The sequence below is a fragment of the Polypterus senegalus genome, chromosome 15, assembly GCF_016835505.1.
Source record: "Polypterus senegalus isolate Bchr_013 chromosome 15, ASM1683550v1, whole genome shotgun sequence".
In the NCBI taxonomy this organism is placed as follows: domain Eukaryota; kingdom Metazoa; phylum Chordata; class Cladistia; order Polypteriformes; family Polypteridae; genus Polypterus; species Polypterus senegalus.
The window spans coordinates 93,413,530-93,439,616 of record NC_053168.1 but is presented as its reverse complement, the minus strand read 5'-3'; the positions used below and the strand labels follow the sequence as shown (position 1 = coordinate 93,439,616).

Here is a 26,087-nt window from a genome sequence, read left to right as displayed (position 1 = left end):
AAGTTGGCGTTCACACAGATTTATGCATCTGGATTTGGATTTTTTTGTGCATACGAACATTTCCACTTTTGTGCTCACACCATGTTATAGTGTGAATTCTACGCAAGGCGTTATGCATGAGGCCCCTGGTGCTTCCTGTCTTGCTATATTGTTGCGAAACATGGATGCTATCCAGTGACCTCTGGACTTTGGTACTGTGTGTCTTTGGAGAATCCTTTGGTAACGATGGTCCCAAGTGAGGTACATTACTTGCATTGTGAGGGAGTGTCAGTTACAGCACTTACAGCCATGTGGTGCGATTCCCCAAGGGTGATCTGGCTTGCAGAATCCTCATTGTTGAGGACACAAGTGGTTGGACCAGGCCAAGGGGACGCCCATGTAGCACCTGGCGGCAGCAGATAGTGGGTCATTTCCTGAGAGTGGGACTGGACCATGTGTCTGCCTGGTGGGGTTGCCAACCAGGATCCTGAGCTGTTTTGTCATGTGGTTGGTGCTGTAATGTGCTGTATGTGTGCATGCTCCCTAATCTGACTTGACTGGATCCCCACAGATGGCAAACTCAGAATCAGTTGGGTGTCTGGTAAAGAGTCAATTAAATGTCCCAATTTTCAGCACTGAAGCAGCAGATGAGATCCTGCCCTCTTACGATCACACTCTTGATGAATTAGATGCATCCCTCACATTAGACCAGTGTCCTGTTGAGGGCTATGTTGGGTGCATGTATGTGACAAGAGTGAAGCAGAATCAGACATCCTGATATGTTTCATGCATCCAGACTATCCTGCAGTCTTTCCATTGGGCACCTAGAGATGATATTTGTTGGGTGCCATTATAATTTGTCATTGCACTGCTTAGTGCACCTACAACAGTCAGTGGGAGGCAGAACCATCTTTATCTCAAAGATGAAGAACTTGATGATTATCATTACTGGCAAATGGTGAATTTAACCCATGTTTTGAATGGAAAATAAAAATGAAAGATTCCCATAAGAAAAGCAAGGCTTTTTTTTGAGAAAGAAGGGACCATGTAGGATACAGGACAAATTATTTTAAAATGTCTGGACATTCCCACAGTGCATGAAGCTGGTCTGAAAATAAGACCCACAATGATTGTTTCATATTTAAGAGATCTGCTGGTTTGAAAAGCTCTGTGTAGATATCTAAACATGGGGGAAAAAAGTTCAACAGACTGTATCTGTTAGAATTATGCTTTCTGATATCATAAACCTGACAAAGCAAAAGGCACATTTTTCCATTTTTGAGGGTCTGTTGTTACAAAGTGGTGTCATCCAGATCAAACATTTTGATATTGGTACGTACTGTACATATAAAAATACCAGCATGCAAAATTTGAGCCTGCTAGGTGGTTTAATTCTTGAGATATCTTCTTGTGAAATTGAAAAAATAAAGCTGTGTCAAATATGACTTTTTTTTGGAAATCATTGATCCTACTTGAAATACCCTCCATTTACTTACATTATATTTAATCAGTCACAAATCTTCCCGTGCTTATATGCTGTCTCAAGTTCATCTGTAGTGCTTCAGTGAGTTCTAGATTATTTTGCCAATCCACCTAGTTTGGCATCATCTGCAAACTTGACCAGCTTGTTACTTGTAATTCTTGTAAAAGGTCATGTTAGTTTGTAAACTTCACCTTGGACACAGGAATTATTATTGAATTATGTATTTAATGTGGAAAGATGCACTGTTTTGATTGTTTTTCTTTTCTTTTTTTTTTAAAGCACGTATGGATTAAAAACTCTTTACTTTTACTAAAGCACTTTAACATCCATCCTTTGCCACTGTTGTGTGTGTGTGTCCTCACTTGCCATGGCCCAGTACTTGGTTATGACTATTGACAGCTGCGGGTTAAAGAGGCTTCCATTATGATTTTGGGAGAGTGTTCACAACACGTGCCATAACAGATTTGCATATTTCTCCCTGTACAGTACATAATATCATTAAACGATTCAAGGAAGCTGGAGGAATTTCAGTGCATAAAGGGCAAGGGTGCAAGCTTAAGCTGAACACCTGTGCTCTCCGATCCCTCTGATGGCACTGCACCCACAACTGTCACTCATCATTAGCCGATATAACCACATGGGCAAGGTATTACTTTGGCAAGCACTATAATACAGAGTTACATTCACAAATGTGAATATAAAAAGAGCAATTTGTCAAATCATGAGAGCATAAAAAATTATATTTATCAGACAGGTAGTGCAGATGACACTTGCATTTCAGCCAGCTTGGACAAACATGTCAACATTAAAAGAAAAAATAAAAACAAAAAAGATTTTCTTTCTTATCTTAGCCCATTTTATGTATATATACCTGGGCAATGACAGGTATTTTAAGAAGTGCTATATCAAGGCTTATATGAAATACTAGCAAAATACCCGCGCTTCACAGCGGAGAAGTAGTGTGTTAAAGAAGCAATGAAAAAGAAAAGAAAACATTTTGAAAATAACATAGCATGATTGTCAATGTAATTGTTTTGTCACTGTTGTGAGTGATGAGTGTTGCTGTCATATATATATATATATATATATATATATATATATATATATATATATATATATATATTTACACACACACATAAACATATATATATACATATCTATACATATACACATATATACATACACATATATATCTACATATACACACATACATATACATACATACACACACATATATACACACAAATACATATACAGTATATATATACATACACACACACATATATAAACATATACTGTATATACATATACTTACATATCTACATATATACACACACAGCTATTTCGTATCAGTGCAATACGCTGCTTGTTAAAATGGATAACTCCGCTCTTACGTGCAAGTCTGCGTGGATATTATGAACTATCGTATTTTTCAAGTTCTATTTAAATTTTAAATAGAAGGAATTTTTATTTAGTCGACAGAAATATCTTTGGTAGGAATGGTAAAACAGACAGGAATATTATTCGTGAATAAATCAACTCAAACCTTAAATAACTTAAAAGAACAAACCTTCAAATTTCTTTACTCTTATGTAAATTTATATAAAAAATAAACTTAGGTTTTAAATATCCCAAAAGATTCTGCTTCCATAAAAATATATCCTTTCAAAATTATACAAATTCAAATATGAACATGCTGCATAACAAAACCTGGAAATATAAATAAAATGTGTTCCTTTCAGCAATAACAAATCAAATCATTCAGTTGTCTTTGCTCATATGTCATTTTAGAGCTGGACGCCTGGCATCTTTTTGGCAACAGGTTCGTTTATGTTTGGTGTGAGGTTCTGTGTTGTGGAGATTCTCAGGATGGATTGCAGGTGCTCATCAGTGAGGCGACTCCTGTGTGCTGTTTTGTTATTCTTTATCACTGAGAAGAGCTTCTCACACAGATATGTGCTACCAAACATGCACAAGGTTCGAGCCGCATGTAGACGGACTTTTTTTGTTCTTCAGTGCGCTCAGTTTATCAGCAAAGTGCGTATTTGGGAACACCGTAGTGACGACTTGGTTCAACATTACTTGGCAACAGGGAAAGTTGCACTGGTGCATTTGTGTCTCCCATAAAAGCAACTTCACTTGAAATCACTTTGTGATTGTGCACGGTAAAACGTCCGCTGAAGTGTCAGATTCTTATTTAATTCTTCTGCTTTCTGTATCTTCTGCATTGCATTCAGGTCTTTCAGCCTCACTGATGAGCACCTGCAATCCATCCTGAGAATCTCCACAACACAGAACTCCCTGATGTTTTGTCTCATAGTGCCGTCTTAGATTAAATTCTGTAATTACAGCCACATTAGCTCCACAAATGAGACACACGGGTTCAGTAAACATATACTCAGCCTCCCATCGGTTTTTAAAGGCTCTATTTTCAGAATCAACTTTTCTCTTCAGCATCGTGTGAGCTAGCTTCGCAATAACTTGCAGCATCATAAGCTAGACTTGATTAACGCGTAAGTGTTCGGCAAGGCAGCTGAAGCGCTGCATTATGGGATCTGTAGTTTATTGTGTTACCAGCGCTTCATATACCCGGCCATTAATAACAATAATACAGTATATAAAATGATCTCGGGCTGGATATAATTACACGGGCGGATGTGGCCCGCTGCCCTTGAGTTTGACACATATGGACTAAATAGAACTTGAAAAGATATATTTTTCAAATGTGATCGCAATTCAGATAGAGTTGACGCACTACAGCCTGCATGCCTCAATAAGTCATCCTCCCTCGCTCTTACTTTTTACCGTTCATCTAATGAATACACTGAGTATGGCTTTACCAAAACGATCATTGATGGCGAATAAAGTATCCATTATTCGAGTATGTAGATCGGGATATATATATACATATATATATACCCGCGTATCGCAGCGGAGAAGTAGTGTGTTAAAAAAGCTAGAAAAGAAAAGGGAACATTTTAAAAATAACGTAACATGACTGTCAATATACAGTATTTGTTTTGTGAGTGTTACTGAGTGTTGCTGTCATCAATGATTTGATTATCATTATTTCTTTCAATCAGGTTCGTATTTGTAGGATGTGTTGTGTTCAAGTTACATTCCGTGTTTGTCAATCGTTGTAAAGATGACAGGTTTCATTCATCGATTCGTTTCTTACTGCATCAATAAACAGCTCGTCTTCTTCTTTATCTGAGACCTGACACACTGCATGCACGGGTTTTTTTTTTTACACTGTCTTCCTTTAGCGGACATTGACTTTTTCCACCGTGTGCTTTGTTTCCACAGTAGCTGCATTTATGAATATGCTTGTATGTATCAGACGCTTCATATTTTTGCTGCCTTTTCAATTGTGTAATTCGGTTTTGTTCAGCGCTCTTTGGAACTGTTGCTTTTTATCTGTGCACTGCGTCAGTTCACGTGAGCCGCTCGGTGTACATGCATCGAAGGTTCCCAGCTGTGCTGGTGCCATCTCGTGCTATGTCCATGGCTGTATTTAATGTTACCTTAGTCCTGGCACTTAAAACTTTCTCTCTTAGTTTCGCTGAGTTTGTGCCAAACACCACCCTGACCATCTCATCTTCCTCTGCATAAGCACAGTCCTTAACCTGTGAATATTTAGTGGGAGTTTGCTATTGGATTGCCGCTGACGGATGGCCTTATATGGGCAGGCACTAAATTACAAACGCCAGCTGCAGCCTGTCTATGAACTTAATTTAAAGTGTAGGTTTACATCGTGCTTTGTTTCCGAAGTAGCAGAACTCATGAATATGGTTGTATATGTCACTCGCTCGCTTCTTATTGTTTCGCTGCCTTCTCAATTATATAATGCATGTTTTCTTCAGCGCTTTTTGGAGGTCTTCCTGATTTTCTATGTACTGCGTGATTACGTGTGAGGCGTGATGATGTCACACGAAACTCCGCCGGGCGTTCAAGCTCATCTCCATTACAGTAAATGGAGAAAAACAGCTTCCAGTTATGACCATTACGCGTAGAATTTCGATATAAAACCTGCCCAACTTTTGTAAGGAAGCTGTAAGGAATGAACCTGCCAAATTTCAGCCTTCCACCCACACGGGAAGTTGGAGAGTGAGTGAGTGAGTGAGTGAGTGAGTGAGTGAGTGAGTGAGTGAGTGAGTGAGTGAGTGAGTGAGTGAGTGAGTGAGTGAGTGAGTGAGTGAGTGAGTGAGTGAGTGAGTGAGTGAGTGAGTGAGTGAGTGCTTGAGTGCTTTGCCTTTTATTAGTATAGATTAATGGGCATGAAATGTAATTCTGTAGCATCAAGTTGTTTTATTTTTTCTTTTTTCCCCCAATGTAGTAGTATTATTCGCTATGACTTTATATAATATTGAGAAGTTGTCCTGTTTTATATATTTAGTTGTTAATTGTATTTAGTTTTGTTATGCATTTTGATGTAACAACAAGAGAAATTCATATCAACTACAGTATTTATCTGGCAATTAAGTTAAGTTCACTTAGTGTATGTTGAACAAGGTGTAGTTAGTTTATAGTTTATTCATTGCATAAAACTGTCTAAAATCTATCAAAACAGGATCCAACATAGGGATGTGAATAGATATTGTTGAAACATTTAGCAATTTTCAAGCTGAAACCCGTTTAGGAATTAATGGTTAGCATATACACCCTAGCCCCTCCCTGCCCCAACCTCCTTATTGCATCCTCTCAGTCACAGTGCACTTTATATTTTCCTTATTAAGCTGCATGTCGATTCTAGGGTTGTGAAATATCTTAAAAGTTCACAATTTCAGTAATGTCGCCTGTTTTTGGTTTTCAATTTTGAATAATTAGCTGCAGCACCAATATACTGCAGAAAGTGTCTACACTGAGTGGTGAGAAAATGGTGTTTGGGTGTTTTAGCTCAGGACATGTAGTTTTATTGTCTCACAGATTTCTACAACTCGGCACGTAGCAGTATTTGGTAATGTTTGAACATTTTTTTTTTAAACTAGAAGTTAATAATTACTTTTACTAACTCAAGCAAACTCAGTTGTTCTGTTTGAGACATCTTCTGAACAAAAAACAACTTGACATTAGTTATAGAAAATTTTGTAATTTATGTTTGAACGTGGCTTGACTATAGCACATATTTTGTCCTTTTTATCCTGCATGCAAACAACATGCTACAAAAAGCACATAAACCTAAATGTTGATTGGTATTGCAACCTTGCAATGTACAATGTGTGTGAAGGAGGGCAATCACACAGACTTTTGGAACAAAGTAAATTGGAACAATTTTGTGTATGTAGTAGAATACCATTCCTATTTTAGTGACCCTCTGTGCGGATGGAAAAGAAAGGGAGAAACGTGTGTGCAAAATTCCCTGCTTCATGCTCGATGTGGGCAGGTCACGCCTAATGGGTTTGTTGCACATGTACACTCAGCGTGCTCACACTTGTTTGTGCTTTCTGTTCAGTGTTTGATTCTAATCTGAATAATAGTGTGTTGTGCTTTGCTAACAAAGTAACTTTTCTGTTGCCTTTAATTATTAATACATTGAGTGTACTTAAATTTATAACCAACACTTTTACTTCTAATAACATAATAGGCAACATGTGAGGAGCTGCTGGTGCACAACCTGTTAACACTTTTCGTTAAAATTCACATTAACTTTGCACTTTTTGCACTTCTTTCATTTTCTTTTATTGTATGTACTGTATAGTTCATTGATGCAATTGACTGAAATAGCATTGATTTTGGATTTATTTTTATGGACTTTGTCTTGACTGGGTTTGCAGTCTCAGGGACAACTGAATCTTTCTGTGTGATGCCTGCTCCTGTCTGGTACTTGATCTACAAACAGTTTTTCTCTGCATCTTAGAGATCTAGGAGCTGGGGATATTCCGTCTCCTTGATTATAATAGACATGCTGAGTTGCTGTCAATTCCTTCTGTACATGCTTTGACTGGGAATGACTGAGAAGTGATCTGATGTTTGCAGCCATCTTGTGGCTTTGGGACAGACATGCCTGTAATACCCAGTGTTGTATGTATGCCATTATGTGCTGGAACCTTAAGATTCTGTAAGCTACTGTATCTGTCAGTGTGCATTTTGTAATATCTCCTACTATGTTTCTTCTGGATTTTTTTGTTGCTTGCTATCATCACTCATCTGTGCTACCTTGCCCGCCCATCTCATCTCTGCTACTATCCAATAAGTATTGCTCTATACTATACTGAAATATTCTATTGACAAACTTCTTCATATTAAAACAGTTGGTTCAGGGCAAGTGGTCAGAGTGGGATGTCCTAAAAGACTCCGGCATTGTGCTGATAGATGCATTTACAAAACAACAGACGCTTTAAGGTGGGTCGGGATTACAAGTTTTTTCATAGGCTTCAGGAATTCTAGTGTTAAGTCCTGGCTGATTGATAGGCAAGATTTTGTTAGTCTTGGTAAAAGCAGGTCCAGCTCGGAGCCAGTCACACAAGGAGTTCATCACGGATCTTGCCCTCTGCTCTTCTGCATTTATATGCTTCCCCTTGACCATATTATTTGTAGCTTTGAGCTGAGTTATCATTTTTATGCAGATGATACTAGGCTTTATCACCTCACAACTTGCCTCAGTGAAATTAAAACCTGGATGGACTAGAACTCTTTAAAAATTAAATTTCAACAAAACTGAACTCCTGCACATTGGCACTAAAACACATCTTAAGAAAATTAGCTCCTTTTCAGTCTCATCAGACCTTCTTCTAATGCAAGGAATCTTGGTGTCATTTTCGATTCCTCCATTTCTTACTCTAAGAAACTTCTTACTTCCACCTCCGTAACATATCCTATATTCACTCTTTCTCTCCTTTTCTAATATTGAGAAACTTGTCCAAGGTTTTGTTACATCCCGCAATGATTATGGTAACTCCCTACTGGTAGGTGCACTTTCAGATCTTATATCACATGTCCAGTTAATTCAGAACTTTGCAGCAAGAGTTCTTACATATGAACCAGCAACAGCAAACACATCATACCCATCCTACTTTACTTCATTGGCTCCTTGTGTCTTAATGGCTTGAATATAAAATTCTATTAATAACCTACAAAGCTTTAAATGGCCTTGCACCAGACTACATCAGTGACATTCTCCATCGTTATGCTCCTGTTCACCCACCACTGTCCTCTGATTCTGGCAGTCTTCTTGTGCCTTACATTAACCTGCATTCTATGGATGACAGGGTCTTCAGCTGTATAGCATCGAAACAAATTAATTATATCAGCTGACTCCATCCATTCTTTTAAAAAACAACTTAAAACTCATCTGTTCAGGAAGGCTTTTACCTTAACTGTACTCTCTGCCCCTTCTTTTGGTTTATTTCTCTGTCCAGATGCTCAGGATAATTTGTATGTGTGTTAAATGGCCAGATCACTATATTCAGATGGCCTCCTCAGTCACCAAAATCTCAATCCAACAGAGTACCTTTGGAATGTGGTGGAATGAGAGATTTGCATCATGGATGTGTAGCCAATAAATCTGCAACTATTGTGTGATGGTAATGATGTCAATATGGACCAAAATTCCTGAGGAATTTGAATCTATGCCTCAAAGAACTATGACAGTTGTGAAGGCAAAAGAGGGTCCAGCCTGGTACGAACAAGGTGTGTCTAATAAAGTGGCTGGTGAGTATATATCTAAATGTTTTGCTGCAGTGCCTGACTACTCTCTGGTTTGGCTGCTGTTCTTTTTAACGGAAGAATTTAGACCCCCTGGTGTATAATCAGTCCTACCCCTCATAACATGGATTGTGGAAAGAATAAAAATTAAGAGTTTATTCTTTTTTTAAGGTTACAATAAAGATTTTAAAAGAATATTATCTTTAAGTGATGTTATAGTAAAATAAATATTTAAACAAAGGAATAGTGGCTTTAAGCGATATTACAGTAAGAAAAGAAATAAGCTACAGTATTCCTGACTGCTCATTTTAATGGCCATGGAGAATTCCCTGACTATGGCTTTGGTGTTTAATTTGGCCCCAAAACACACTGTCTCACATTTCTTTCTGTAGTATATTTGCTTCTTTCAGTGCCTTTCGATACTTAGTTTTCCCTTTCAGCTCCTTCAGCCTACTCCTTCCTGCTTCTGTTCCCATATTTATACCTTAGTTAGCCACATGGTGCACTCTTCTCTGAACGTCATTGGTTACAGGGAACCCAATAAACTCAGCCCTCGGTTTCTTTTATCAGTTTTAATTTGTATAGACTGAAGTTTTCTTGCTGCTGACCCTTGTACTGGCAGGCTCCAAAAAAAAAAAGCAAATGTTGAGTCAGCACTTATGTTTAAAGATTTGCCACTTCACAGCTGAAACATTACACTATTTGTCCCCAAGCTGTGCTTTAGATGGAATGCAATTACTGGCAATACTCTGTTTAGTTAGCGTCTTGTTCCTCCTCTCAGTTTCCTATTACTTTTACTTGATGGGAGGTAGGCTCTGTATTGGGGGCTGACGTGCATGCATATTAGTATATGATGTTAAAGGGAGGGAGTGTCCCCTTGAAGCTTTGAGCACCACTCGTACCAGTCCACTTCAAGCACTTGGAGTCTGAAAGCACTTCAGTGGCATGGTGTTACAAATATAACTGCACTCTTCCTTTTCAAACTTTCTGTGTGACTCACTGATCAGCCTTCCTTTCCTCAACTACAGTGTACTCCTGCTAAACCAAATAAGTGCTGGAATTTCATGCACCTCCTACTGCATTTAAGAGTACCTGAAAAGCTTTCTTTTGATGTACACATGAAATTTAAAAAAATAAAGACTGCTTCAGTTTGGCTTTTTGAGGATATTTCTGCAAATATTTGGAGCAAGTCAATAATACATATTTCATTGATGTGCCCAGCCAATCAGCGATGAATGATACAATTGTCCATTGGCTCAGGCATAGTTGATACTATAAATCAAATCTGCCTAACTGAATCAAATCAGGTATTTTATCAAAACCAACTTCTGAATGATCCAGGTAGAATGGGTTGTGTAACTGGTCCTCTTGATTTTGTGTACTCTGGTGATGTGTAAGATGAGAAATTATAAATGCAAAAAGTGTTTCCCCACTGGCATGTTTTCTAACACTGGCATGGAAGAAAGTGACATTACAGTCAAGCAGTGAGTAAACAAAAGACAGAGAAAGTGTACTTTACTGAAAATAATATACTGAAGTATATTAACACACTGAGAAAAGATATGTCGGAATATTCTTGCATTCTTGACATATATATTGTGAGTATAGTAAACCGCATTTATCATCATATAGTGTCTATGTCAATGAGCTTTTGCTGCTGTAATTGGTAGTGTTTTTTGTGTTGTTTTGGTGCTTTTATAGAGTTATTTGCACCTATTGCTTTCATATTCTAGTGGCTTAATGTGACCACAATCAGGACCTCTGCATTCTTTTCCGGGTCCTGTCATCACTGTCCCTAATTGGCGAGAAGGAGCATCTCCGTTTTAGAGTATGAGCTTTTTCCAAAATAGTCATTTTCTTCTTTTCTATAATATGCATAGGGTTAAAATATTAATCTGGGCCTCTTTGAATGGCACTTGAGGACAATATTGATGAGGAAGAAATTGCCCCATTAAAGGAAAAGGCTTTGCAGTGTGGAGTAGGGGCTTAGTAGTTATAAAAAAAAGTATATTAAGCAGGCTATTTTGTTTCAAGAGTTTGGTTTAGTATCTCACATTTTGGTGAATTTCCCAACTTTATTTATTTGCTGTTTATTCGATTGTATGATTTCCTTGTCTTGAGGTAACATCTGTGATGGTGCTAAATTTTAGACAAAAAATATAAAAAGTAGTGCTGCAAGCTCAGTGGGGTGATGTGAAGGTGGCGTATCTCTTGCATGGCGGAGCTGCTTCATGATATTAATGATGTGATCTATTTTTTTTTTTTTTTTTACTGTTGATGAAATTGTGGTTTTTTAAGTAAGCCTTGTTTAAGATAGGTGTATTACAGAAAAAAAATGAAATATGACCGCTTGCAATTATGAAAAGCATTTTATTTTCTTTTATGCCATATGCATTATGCACAAATATTTTGTAAATATTTTATTAGTATGTATTTTAAGGAAATTTTATTTATTTTAGTATTTTATGATCACTGAGCAATAAGCCTACAGAATTTCATTTGGTTAATAAAGACCACAGGTGTTTACCTTCATTTTTTATTTTAGTTACTAGCAAAATACCCGCGCTTTGCAGCGGAGAAGTAGTGTGTTAAAGAAGTTATGAAAAAGAAAAGGAAACATTTTAAAAATAACGTAACATGATTGTCAATGTAATTGTTTTGTGACTGTAACGAGTGTTGCTGTCATCAAGGATTTGATTATCATTATTTCTTTCAATCAGGTTCGTATTTGGAGGATGTGTTGCGTTCAAGTTATATTCCGTGTTTGTCAGTCGTTGTAAAGAAGGTTTCATTCATCGAAGTGTTCACTACCCAAATCGGTACTTGTAAATCTAAGATGTTTAACAGGCATTCCCGGTATTAAGTTGTGGATTTGCCTGCGAATATTTAGCAGCAGCGTGTCTGTGAACTTAATTTAAACTTGAACTTTACACCTTGCTTTCCTATTGATATGTCTACAAAGGCTTGTTCAGATTCAGAAGGTTGTTCCTTTCTTACTGCATCAATAAACAGCTCTTCTTCCTCTTTATCTGAGACATCTCACACTGCATGCACGGGTTTACCTTTCCCAGTCCTGCAAACTTTAGCGAAGTGGTTCAATTTACCACATTTTTTACACTGTCTTCCTGGACATTGACTTTTTCCACCGTGTGCTTTGTTTCCGCAGTACTTGCACTTATGAATATGCTTGTGTGCGTCACACGCTTCATATTCTTTTGCTGCCTTCTCAATTGTGTAATGCGTTTTTTGTTCAGCGCTCTTTGGAGCTCTTGCTTTTTGTGTGCGTACTGCGTTCTATCCCTGACCATCTCCTCTTCATTTGCATAAGCACAGTCCTTCACCCGCGAATATTTAGTGGCAGCGTGTCTATTGGATTGCTGCTGACGGACAGCCTTATATGGGCAGGCACTCAATTACGTGGGAGGCGTGGCGATGAGGAACGCAACTCCGCCTCACACGGCAACCGAGCTGCAGGCTATGGCCGTATATATGTATGTAAGTAGGTTCCAGTTATGACCGTTATGACCGTTACACGTAGAAGTTTGAAATGAAACCTGCCTAACTTTTGTAAGTAAGCTGTAAGAAATGAGCCAAATTTCAGCCTTCTACCTACATGGGAAGTTGGAGAGTTTAGTGATGAGTCAGTGAGTGAGTCAGTCAGTCAATGAGTCAGTGAGGGCTTTGCCTTTTATTAGTTATCGGCCTTTAAAAAAGAAAAAAAAAAACCTGATCAGGGCATCCCTGACATTCTTTCTTATATTAAATAAGTATCACATTTGTAGAGTATGTAGTCTTTTTTCCTGCCGATGGGAGATGACCACGCATATGTGTAAGCTAATGACTGTTTTACTCTATATTGCATAAATATCCATCCATCCATTATCAAACCTGCTACATCCCAACACAGGGTCAAGGGGGGTCTGCTGGAGCCAGTCCCAGCCAGCACAGGACACAAGGCAGGAACAAATCCCGGGCAGGGTGCCAGCCCACCGCAGTTGCATAAATATCTAATTTAATAAACTTCATCACAGACTCTGTATTGCGTCAATATCTAATTTAATAAACTTCACTGCAGATTCTTTTTCCAGTGTTGTCTTTTTCACTAGTTGAAGTGAGGTTGCAGAGCTAAAAAAACAAACAAAAACAGGGAAAATCAGCCGCATATCATGGCTTTATAACCCACTTTAAAGCTTCCCATTCATATGTGCCATTCTGTTGCTTCAAGCATAAGGAGAGAGCATAGTGAGAGGTTAAGAATGAGAAAAACAAAATAGTGGAGTGCATGTGGCACAAATGAAACCCCACTTTCCGCTCTTTCAACATCAATCTGCAATAAGCATAAAACATGGAATAATTAGTGGAGCCTGTCTGTTATGTTAAAAGACCTTCTACAGGTACAGTCTGGTTCCTGTGATCTTCCAGTGGTCATAACAATACTCAAAAATACACTGAAAATTAAGTCTGCAAGTGTTGAGCTGCTGCTGTTTTTAACATTATTTTCTGAATTCTGTGTAAATGTCTGCAAGTTTCTGTTTCTTTATACAAAAATGTTCACCAAAGTCTTGGATTTTAATGTCTCCAAATGTAATTGCAAAGCATTAACCTCTCAAGGGTATATTTTTTAGGAACGTCCCATACTTGGATTAAGTTAATACCCTTCTTTAGTGTCTTCTACATGAATTACAGAGGTTGTTTTTTTCCTAACAAACTGCAACAAGTAGTGTTTTAATTCACACACAATGATTTGTGTACATTTTAAAGGCTTGGAAGTTAAATGCATACCCCTCTAGGGATGCATCTTATATAACACTAAAAATAGTATAACTAACAAATATGAGGAAGGTTATATTCTGCCCCGTACTTACAATATTTCCAGCCTTGTCTACATTAGCTTGTAACTCCTTCAGTTATCATAGGCCTCTTGGTGGCCTGGTGATCTCTGTTTAACTAATTATGTGAGTTTTTAAAGTCAATTACATGCACCAGGATTGATTAGGTGTATCGTGTTAAAGGAGGATAGTACTTAGAGAACGAATATTATAGTATGTGTTTTATATGTAGGTAAGTAATTCATTTATACCACATTGCAAAGATCTTCAATTTGGCATATAAATGGTCTTTATTTGTTAAGTATCAAAAAAGCCATATTCACTGTGATTCAGTGTTGTTCAGCAATAAAATGTGAAAATGTCCAAGGGGATAAATACCTGTGTTGTGTGCATCATTACTCATTCACCTTCCATCATATTGAGATTTTATCTTGTGTATTGTGTCTTATTTGTACACTGATAAAACAATTTTATTTAGTTGACTTTAACAGACTTGTAATGTGCTTAAAAATATTTAATTTACCAGTTATTGGTTATTATTAGTGAAAACCTGAAGAGGTTGTGAAGTTGTGTGTGTCATGCTGTATTGTTTTTGAAAGAACATGTCATTACAGAGTTTTGTGCTGTTAAGATTGATTTTGGTCATAAATATTGCCTTACAGGATGGCACAGTGGTAGCACTGCTGCCTTGCAGTAAAGAGACCAAGGTTCGCACCCCAGGCTGGGCTTCGGAGTCCGAGACAAATTTTGGTACCTGGAGTTGGGGTTGGATTCTGCAAAAATGTACCAACTCCGACTGCTAATAAATTAAATTTGTAATGAAAAAAATATAGCAAGTTCAAATGTCCCATTTCACAAGCAATAGTCATAATTAAGTACTTATCTGATGTAAGAATAAAGCCCAGTGCATAGTTCAGCTGATGTATTACACAACCTGACATTCACATATTGTAATCTGGATTATGGTTCGTTACAAAAAGTGTTTTCATTTTAATTCAAATATAATATGTTTAACAAGTTCATTTGAGCGTAAACAAGTGTAATGATGTAGGTATAGGTGTGTGCTATGGCCTGATGTGTGTTCAGGGGTTCTTGTCTTTTGTTTAAACTGGCCAATAGGATAGAGAGTCCGCTTCTGTGGTTAAATGATGTGTATGTTGCCTTCCTTTAATCAACATGGAAAATACATTAGCATATTAAATACAAAGGAGTCGGGGAGTCGAAAGTCAACAGTACCAGAAACTAAGGGGTTGGAGTCGAAGTATTATTTTATTTACCGACTCCACAGCCCTGGCCCCAGGTTCTCCATGTGTGGAGTCTGCATTCTCCCCTAGTCTGTGTGAGTTTCCTTTGGGTGCTCCATTTTCCTCTAACTGTATAAAGAATTGGTGAGAGAGAGTGTTTTGGAAAAAAATATATAATGGATATTGTTGCCCAAAACTTAAATAAATAAATAAAGATTTTAATATAGATTCAATAAACTTTTCAGTTTCTCAATTGCATTTAGCCATGACATAAAAGGTAATTTTCTGTGTTTGGTGAAAAAGGATATATTGCATTTCAGATGGAAGTCTTCAGCTGAATTGTTTGTTTGGACTGAGAAAAGGCACAAGCTAAAGTATCTCTTCTGAGACTTAAAGCAAAGAACGATGGAGATTGTGTAGTTTTCAGTTTTGCTACCTTGTAAGTAACATATATACTTTGGAAAGCATATCACACCAAATCTATAGTATATTTGTTCACCTAGATAATATTTTTTCTGCCAGTATCTATATAGTGCTGTAAATATAGCACAGTTCAGTTGGCTCAGCAAACACACAGATTTGAGATCAGTAAAGGTATCGTTGATGAGGAAAAAACTGCTGCCAAATCATGCCTTTACCAGTTAAATGTATATTTCACCTTTTTTTATCACCTTTTCTTAAAAGCTTACTTCACAGTTAAAATATATTGAATTCTATGGGGACCATCATAACCCATTTTTTCCTTCCTTCAATACATGTGGTGGTATAGTTGTTAATTTAGCTTCTTGTGTTGTCTATTGCAGAGGCATAGAGAGTACTCATGCCAGCAAAGGAAGTAAGTAAACAAAAAATTGTATGTTGTATACCTCTTTCTTAACTTAAATTGTCCAGAATTCTACCCAAGATCTGATCTTGCATAGATAGATAGATAGATACTTTATTAATCCCAAGGGGAAATTCACATAATCCAGCAGCAGCATACTAATAAAGAACCATATTAAATTAAATTAAAGAGTAATAAAAATGCAGGTAAAAAAAGATAACTTTCAATAATGTTAGTGTTTACCCCCCTGGGTGGAATTGAAGAGTCGCATAGTGTGGGGGAGGAACGATCTCCTCAGTCTGTCAGTGGAGCAGGACAGTGACAGCAGTCTGTCACTGAAGTTGCCCCTCTGCCTGGAGATGGCATTGTTCAATGGATGCAGTGGATTATCCATGATTGACAGGAGCTTGCTCAGCGCCCGTCGCTCTGCCACAGATGTTAAACTGTCCAGCTTCATTCCTACAATAGAGCCTGCCTTCACCACAAGTTTGTCCAGGTGTGAGGCATCCTTCTTCTTTATGGTGCCTTCCCAGCACACCACTGCGTAGAAGAGGGCACTCGACACAACCGTCTGGTAGAACATCTGCAGCATCTTATTGCAGATGTTGAAGGACACCAACCTTCTAAGGAAGTATAGTCGGCTCTGACCTTTCTTACACAGTGCATCAGTATTGGCAGTCCAGTCCAATTTATCATCTTGCTGCACTCCCAGGTATTTATAGGTCTGTACCCTCTGCACACAGTCTCCTCTGATGATCACGGGGTCCATGAGGCCTGGGCCTCCAAAAATCCACCACCAGTTCCTTGATCTTGCTGGTGTTCAGGTGTAAGCGGTTTGAGTTGCACCATTTAACAAAGTCTTTGATTAGCTTCCTATACTCCTTCTCCTGCCAAATCCTGATGTAGTCCACAATAGCAGTGTCTTTTCTAAGTCTTCTGGGCAGCAATTTTTACTTACATATCAAAAATCAATGATAACAATGGAAGTATGATAATTCACCAACACTAGGGAGATTCAAGGTCCAAGAAAGCGCAGGCAAGGTTATATGCACATTTTTTAACATATGTTTAAGAACATTAGAACAATCTAGACAAGAAGAGACCATTCAGTCGAACAAAGCTCACCTGTCATATCCCCTTAATTCTTCCAAAAAAATATCGTCTATTTTTGAAAGTCCCTAAAGTCTTACTGTCTACCACATATAGTAGCTTATTCCAAGTGTTTATGGTTCTCTGTGTAAAGAAAAACTTTGTAATGTTTTTATGAAATTTACTCTTAACAAGATTCCAGCTGTTTCCTCGTGTTCTTGATGAGCTCATTATAAAATAACATTATCAATCCACTGTACTAATTCCCATCTACAATATTCCTCTTTATCTGTTTTATGGCCTCTTTAATATCCTTCTTAGTGTTTACTTCATATACTCATATGCCCTACAATTCACTTTGGAGTTATTTGTCTTATACTTTGCAGTTATTAGCCTTACACTGGTGGTTCTTATATTTTATGCCCAAACTGAATAATCGCACTAATAATTTGGAATTAATTAAAGAAAATTCAGAAACAAATTTGATGCCATGCCAGGGTAAAGAAAGCAAATGCAACTAAGGTTATATTGTAGCAAGACATTTCATATTTGATAAGAGACTTTGTAAAAATACTTCCTGCTTAGTTTGAAATGAAACTCGGTCATCCCAACAGAACAGATTTTTGAATCTGTTAGGAAACTGTTTTAAGGAAGACAGTGTGAACAAGAAACAAGGATTTTCATGCATCAGATAGAGAGCTTTCATAGTGACTAATAGGATAAATGTTTAAGCATCTTACAGGGACAGGAGGCCTATATTGCGAGTTTGAATAAATGTAGGATGATTAATGATGTTTGCTAGAAATGCCTACAGAGATAAATTGGAAAAAATGACCACTAACAGACTAAAAGTAAACAAACCATTATTGGGACGTGACTTCTTATATTCATTGCTGCCTTCCTTGAATTATTATTTTAATTTGATTTGATCATATTTCACTAGAACTCGGCAAATAAATCAGTCACCATTTCTGTTATGGATGAAACATGTTAAGCACCTATTATCTTTGAGTATTTAGTTAGTTTCTGCATGGTCCCCCCATTTTAGGGCACCATAATGTTTGCGACATAGCAATGATAAGTACCGTATATATACTCGCGTATAAGTCGGGTCTTGAAACCCGAAAAAATTGATCATAAAATGTGATCCCGACTTGTACACCCATTCAAAAATGTGACACTTAAATTTTTTTTATTTTTCTTGCCTCCTCCAATCTTGCATCAGTTTCTCACATGCATCAAATTTTGTTGCAGCAGCGCAGTTACCAATTTTTTTTGCTACTTCGATGTTTAATTTAAAACCAGCTTCATATTTTTTCTGATTGAGCGCTCCATTATAGATAAGAGATGCTATTACAATAAAGGTGTATGAGGGTGTGAGATACAAAAAACACAAAACGGTGCAAACATCACTTCGGAATACTTCTGGTATTACCGTGTGGTCACATAGGCACAATACATTGATAAAAAAGGCACTGTCCTCCATGCTAACTCTCTCAGGTGGGTGTTAGCATATCATAATCTCTTGGACCAATAGTGTGAGTTTTCTGCATTTGACTTATGCGACCGACATTATAAAATACCAGAAATTATATGGTAAAATCAAGTCCCAACTTATCAGCGGGAGAATTTATCCGCTAGTATATATGGTATATTAAAGCAATTGTATTTAGTACTTTGTTGTATATCCCTTGCATGCAATAACTGCTTGCAGTCTGTGATTTATGGACAGCACCAGGTGTTGAGTATCATCTCTCTAATGTAGCCATCTTCAGCTCCTGCTTGTTTCAGAGGCTTACCCTCTTACATTTTACCTTCAGGATATGGAAGGTATACTCACTGGGATTTAAATCAGATGACTGGCTTGGCCGTTCAAAATTTTTCCAACTTTAGCATTGAAAAACTCCTGTGTTGCCTTAGCAGTATGTATGGGATCATTATATTGTCATACAATGTAGCACCATCCAAGGAGTTTGAAGGTAATCACTTGAACTTTAGCAGATAAGATATTTCTATACACCTCAGAATTCATTGTGCAACTGCCGTCTGCAGTTCCATCATCAATGAAGATAAATGTGCCAGTACCTATGGCAGCCATTTATGCCCAAACCATAACACTTATACCACCATGTTTCATACATGAGGTGGTATGTTTTGGATTTTGGGCAGTTCCTTTTCATCTCCACACTTTGCCCTTGCCATCACTTTCATACAGGCTAATCTTCGTCTTGTCTGTCCACGGGTCTTGTCCTCCTGTTGAACAATGTCAGCTGCAGACTCCAAAGGAAGTCTGCATATAGATATGTTATGCCTGCACTAATGAAGCAATGAAACACACCCAAGTAATCACAAACACCTGTGACGCCAGTTGTCCCAAACATTATAGTGCCCCAAAATGTGTAGGGTGGGCATGTATAAAAAGTGTTGTAACTTCTACATGGTGTGACCAAAATGTATGCAAATGCCCTTAAATGAAAGTCCGCAATGTGCACTTGAATCATGTGTGTATTGTTTGATATGTAATTTTGAACTGTGAAGCATGGTATTTGTTACTACTCACAGTAGTTGTTCAGAATGGAAATGCAGTGTATTGAAGCCGTGAAATAATATAATAACATCATTAAGTCAGTGTGAATGAAAAATCTTTTACATTTCACAGGCTCCAACATATGTTTTTCTCCTCATAGTTGTGACAAAGCCAGTGTGCTTGTCAGGTTGGTGCCCTTATCGTTGACAATGGAAATAGTATTACATTTTTTTGTAAAAATATTTGCACGTAATCCATAGCATTTTAAATGCACATATTCAAATAATGTATTGTATTTTAAATACAGTAGGCCTAGTTAAAGCAAACTGTAAACGGAAAGCTCATAATGAAATGATTGTCTTTTTTTTTTTTAACATTGTGACCACCATTGGGCACTGTAGCTCCCCATCACTGGACACCAACAGATGCTAGTCACAAGTGCAGTGCAAATAAAGCTTTTATTCATGGGAAATACTTCCAGCAAATGTTTCTACCACCAAAGCACAGTACAACCAAGCCCAGTCACAGTCCATAGTAGTAGCACAACACTCTGTCCTCTCTATGTCACAGCCTCCTCCACTCCTCCCTGCAATCTTTATCCTCTTCTTCTTGATTCTGGCTCCCAAATGAAGAAAGGTGGCTCCTTTTAAGCAATCCCTGGAAGTACTTCTTGTGTCCTGAAAGATGGGCCCAGGAGCACTTCTGAGAAAGGCTGGAGCCCCAGTAAGTAGGTCTCCCCAGTCTCTGTGACACCCACAGAACTCCAATTCCCATAAAGCCCTGTGGGAAACTGTGGTTTTGCCACAACCCAGGGGAACTGCCAGCTAGTGCTCCGGGGGAGATAATGCCCTGCACATATTCTCTCCCCTGGTCCTTCCACCAAAAATGGGCAAGGGCCCACAGCCATCCACCACATTATCTAAGAGGATGACTTTGGCTATGCAAGTTTGATTTCAGTTTTTATCAGTCCATTTAAAAAATGAATAAGAAATGGCAATTTAAAGTATTGTGTAATTGAACCTCCGTAATTAATATTAGGGTACAACCCGTGTAGACGGTATACTGGTAGAAATATTTTCCATAATGTGCATTTTGCTTAACCATTTATACTGATAGAGAATTATTTAAATTTTTACATGTTGTATATGGAGCTACCAGAGTTGGTACAATTCGAGGATTTCAAAATTTAGAAATTTTATTGTGTTCCTGTCATAGTTTAAAATTCACCCATATTTTATCTACAGTAATGTAGCAATAAAGTGTTCATCTTGCTCATATATGGAAATCTTATAGGTTCAGAATTATTGATCTTTTGTGATTCAGGTATCCATTTATGACACATCTGCAGTCAGTGAGGCCAATCTAAGCAATCATGTGTTCTCTTAGCTCTTCCATGAAAGCAGAATCACTGACCAATTCCAAACACAAATATATGAAAAAGTGGTGGAACAGCTATGTTAGAAAGATAGGAATAAGTAGCAAAATTGTTGAAGAGAAGGATGTTTGGAAATATAATAGTTCAAATTAAAAGCTGGAACTAGAGCAGAAGACCATTATCTGCATATAATGTTGGGTGAAGATTTTAGTTAGAAGGGGTATTGCACATGAATACAAATATTTATGTAGGTATATGTTTAGAGGGAAATGCTGACATCATGGGAATTTAAAGGAGAGCAACCTCTTCCCTCAGGCTTCACATTGTCTTTGGTAAATTTAAATTATGATCCCTCATTATATAAGAAGATGTTTGAAGCTTGTAGTTACGACTCCTGTCACACCCTACGCAACTGTGTTTAATCTTATTCAGGAAAAGATCCCAGTCGCTCCACAAGAGAAAGACAAAGGTCATAAAGCTTATGAAACCGTTTCTGGACAAAAGCAGAACCATAATAAAAAGTTGCATGGAGCTTCCACCTGCAGCTGAATTCACTTCAGTACACATGTACTTTGTGAGCATGCCCATGTTGATCAAACAAAGGTAGCTCTGCAGTTTACTTGTGATTTTAAGCTGTAGGAAGATAAGTAAATAAATCAAAGTGAATACCATTTGATCAGGCTTTTATAGAAGTAACATATACATGGTTTTTATTAAAGGTCATCACAAAACATAATCACAAAAAGGACTTTGCACGATACCTTGGCAAGCTCTGTAAGCCATGCTGTTTTGTTGAAGGACAGTTGTGGGGCAGACTACTGGCAGGATGATTCCGGACCTGTTGCTACATCCAGACAATGGTCTTTTGCCGTTATGCCTGGTGCAGCTGTATTCTTATATGTGAGTGGTCATTTCTTAAGCCCTCTTTCTCCGATGTAGAACCCTCGTCCTCATCCGAGTTTGAAAACAGCAGTGTCAGATCAGGGCGAACTTGAACATGACTGAGAGAATAAAACTGAATAAAAAAAAAAAAGCTAACCTTTACAAGTACCACAAATTTACACCAGCTGTTACAGACTGAAATTAATTGTATGTTTTTATTCAATAATAGTAATAATGAACAGCAGCTCACTACTCAAAATGGAGGCATCCGGTATTGAACCACGATCATCTTGATTACGAGTCAGCAGTTCTTACCGCTGCACCACCAGGCGGTCATATTAAAGGTGTGTCAATGTCGCACCCTAATGCAAGTTCTTTTTCTGCAGCTATATTCTTGAATAAAAGCACACTTGTTTTATTATACTTTTACCTTTTGTGAAAGTGTTTATTGATATTCGGACTTCAAGCTTCACACATTATACATTTCATGTCTACTTTGTCAATTATTACTAAAACATGAAAAACGTTTCATTTTAACAATGTGTGTTGATAGATTGTTGTAGACACGGAACACACATGAAATGCATGTATTCCAAATAACTATATATTATTTACCCTCCCAGCAACTCACACACAGGAAAACAGACTTGAGATGAGAGAAGTTTCTGCCCTTTCTGTATTGGTGGGGGATGGTATAGCAGGCTGCTTGCTGCTTGTGTTGATCGACACATTTATAACACAAAAGACGCTGATGGAGAAGTGCAAACGGATTTAAGGTGGGCCAGGATTACGCGTTTTTTTTGTAAGCTTTGGTAATTCTAGTGTTTAATGGGGCACTATTTTATTAGATAATCTCCAAGAAACTCTATTATTTTGTGTATTTCTATACAGTTTTATTGTCATCCTGCTTTGTTGTATTACTTTCTCCTGTATATGTGTTTGTACTGTAATGTATTATCTTTCTTTATTTACCTAGACCTTCTTGCTTGATTTTTTAGGTTTGAGTTCTGCTATAGCACCCCTACATGCCAAATAATATTAGGTGGTGTGGGGTTGCTTATTTATATTACTGTTGTGGATTTTATAGTCTGTATTTTCATATTAATTATACCCTGTAAACTGCATTGTTTATGATTGTTTTAGATATTTAACAAATACTAAATAGCTAAGTTAAAAAAAGAAATGACACACACCTGTGGTAGATAATACAGATGGGAAGATCAAATTGATATACAATTCTCACAAAAAAGTTTTGAATGGAAAAACGAAGAGACAAATATTATGATATTGCAATGCTTGTACATATGCACAAGTAATTTCAATAGTGTCTCAGCAGAAGCAAGATGTTGTCAAAGATAATTTGTCTTTGACATTCAATAGAGTGCTCACTAGCCAAATGGAATTTTTAGAGAAGAGTATTGCTTTTACCTTACAGAAAGACTTAGAACTAAATAAACATATTTTAACCCTCTCCATTCTCTGTAAGAGGGCCATTTTAGGTCAAAAACTATTACTGATATTTATTGTGATGGTAAACTTAACTCATTGTATGTATTTAAATGCATGTATTTAAAATAATTATTACTAGAAAAAATGGTATTAATTCTGATGTGTATGAGCATTTCCAAATGTATATATCTATCAATAATGTCATATGACTAATGGTATTTAAAAAGTAGTTGTAATTATTAGAGCTGTGCAAGGAATTAAAGTCAAAACATAATATAGCCTTATTGAATGAGCATAATAAAACTTTCAGCATTAGTGCTACCCACTGAATTCCTGTTCCATCCTTTTTCCATTCAACTCAAGGAATGAGGATGGATACATTACTGGAACAATAGGTGCCAATATAATTTTACACATTTTTGTCATGTCTGCATAGTTCTTTCTTCTCCAATCAAATTGTCAATGTGATACATGTTAAATTAATTGGGTAATTCTAAATTTGCCCAATATGGTAAAGATATGTGTGCAAGTGTACTCTGAAGTGGACCAGTGTCACATCAAGGTTTAGTTTCTTGTCTTATTCAAGATACTTTCAGATGGGTTTCAGCTGACCGCCTTAGGAAACTGGGTTGATAGAAGAATGAACTGTCTTACTTATTCATTTAAAAGATTTGCCTTTACACTTGTGCTGTACTAGTACAATGTGTCAACAACTATAGACCAAAGTTTGTGTAGCTTTCCCTTTTGTAAGGTAAGCACTAACTTGAGTATCTGTTTGCTTTATAGGCAATTTACAAGATGGTTTCATCAGTTATGAAAATGCCTGAGGATGAGTCTACCCCCGAGAAAAGAACAGAGAAAATATTTAGACAAATGGATACCAACCGTGATGGTACAATCCCAACATAATTTTTTAACTATACATTTGTTTCTAATTTATCTTTCTGATCTATGACAATACAACAAATTATTTACATTGTAAAAGGTATTTCACCTCATTATCATAAAATTAAGACTTGTCTCAATATAAAGAATGATGGCTAAAAGACAAAGAGGGCATTATTTTTAGTTTAGCATTAATGTTTCAATTCAAATATTCTGTTTTGTTTTTTTGTGTATAAAAGTATCTTCTGTTTGTAAAGAGTCAAAAATTCAGTAAAATACTATTTTAATTTATTTAGTGAGCCCACATTTTCTGTTGCAGAAGGTCTTTCATTAATAGTCTATGTAGAACCAGAGTGATTATGTATTTTCTCTTCCAATTCTATACTTAAAAAACCATAACATAGTATTAATGTAACTTGTTTATTAATTGTGTTGCTTTCTTCTGCATGTATTCTGTCATATCAGAAATTTGTTGTATTGTAGCTTTTCATTTCATGAGAACATCATCAGAATGTTTCAATATGGAGTATAATCAATCAGGAATTACTTCATAGACTTACACGTTTTTGTCTTATTTCCTTCAAAACATTTTATTGAAATTGACTCAAATTCACAAGAACAGTTACAAATGAAGTCAAGCTTGAAGGTTTGCTGTTGATTTTTTATCAAACCACAGTGAACTAAGGCTATTTAGATTCTTTAATTAAAGAGCCAAAGCTTTCTATTACAGCATAGATAGTTATTCATACATTCACCTTAGATATATGCTAAATAATGACTGTACTTTTGTAATCATATAATGATGTTGCGAAATGAATCACTGAAAAATACATTTTTTGTGTCAAGTCCATGAGGCCATTCAGACTTTTACTAATCAAAAACAATTTTGTCAAGATTCTGTCATTTAGCCCAACAAAGCTAGTTGTTTATATTCACCAAATTTTTCCAAAATAACATTAAGATGACTTTTGAACATCCCAGAAGTATTACAGAGAGTTAGATTTCTATTCAATGTGTCTATAGTTCTGCTTGTTAACAGAAAAATGCCAACATTTGTCATCTCTTAATATGTTTGAATCACTGTCTTTGTGTTCTTTTTGACAAACTTAGTTTAAAGTAACCTCTAGGATCCACCATAGTAAATCATTTCGTAATTTTGAACAATTCAATCATGTCACCTCATAATCTCTATTTGCTTTAACTTTAAATGTTCAACTGATTTAATCTTTGCTTGTAGCTGTCTTGGCATTAGCCTAGTCACCCTTCTCTGAAATATTCTAGGACTTCTGTGTCTTTTTTCTAATACATACACCAAAGCTATATATTGTGTTTCAGGTGTTATATAGCTTAAGTGTATTCTTCCTTGATTTGCTGTACACATGTTGGGCTATACTACAGTCATGGGTGAACATGCATTATTTCTCAGTTTAAGAACATTTCCCATGGCTGGATTTTTTTATCCCCTGAATCTTTGTATACTTGGTGGGGGTTGCTCTACTTTCATTTTGTGGCTGCATTAATACTTTTGATAGTTTCAGCTAATGGTTTATTTATTATTTTTACCATGATGCCACCTTGGTTTCTGACAGCCAAGTCATTTTTGAATTGAATTGCAAGGTTATAATAATTACAGGTTGCTTGGGGCACACACCGGAGGTCGTGCCATCATGACATCATCATGTATGATGGTATTTAAACCCTCTTTTTGAGAAGTCCATTATTCTTTTGTTGACATTACCTTGACTGTAGCTGTTTTTACCCAAAATTACCAAAGTTCTACAGCTTCAGCATGCTTCATGGGATTCTGGCAAAAGCTTGACATGTTGAAATGATTCCACAGATAATATCTTCATTTTAAAAACTTTAGTAAAATTTCAA

At 36.8% G+C, this 26,087-nt stretch overlaps 1 protein-coding gene across 1 annotated transcript in view; it reads left to right on the top strand.

Moving 5' to 3' along the window:
- The window catches only part of LOC120515669 (neurocalcin-delta), a 118,277-nt gene that overhangs the window by 59,353 nt on the left and 32,837 nt on the right, over positions 1-26,087 (top strand). Inside the window, exon 3 of the mRNA XM_039736887.1 lies at positions 24,111-24,216. Within this exon, the coding sequence (XP_039592821.1) occupies positions 24,111-24,216 (106 nt within the window). The remainder of the gene's footprint in view (positions 1-24,110; positions 24,217-26,087) is intronic.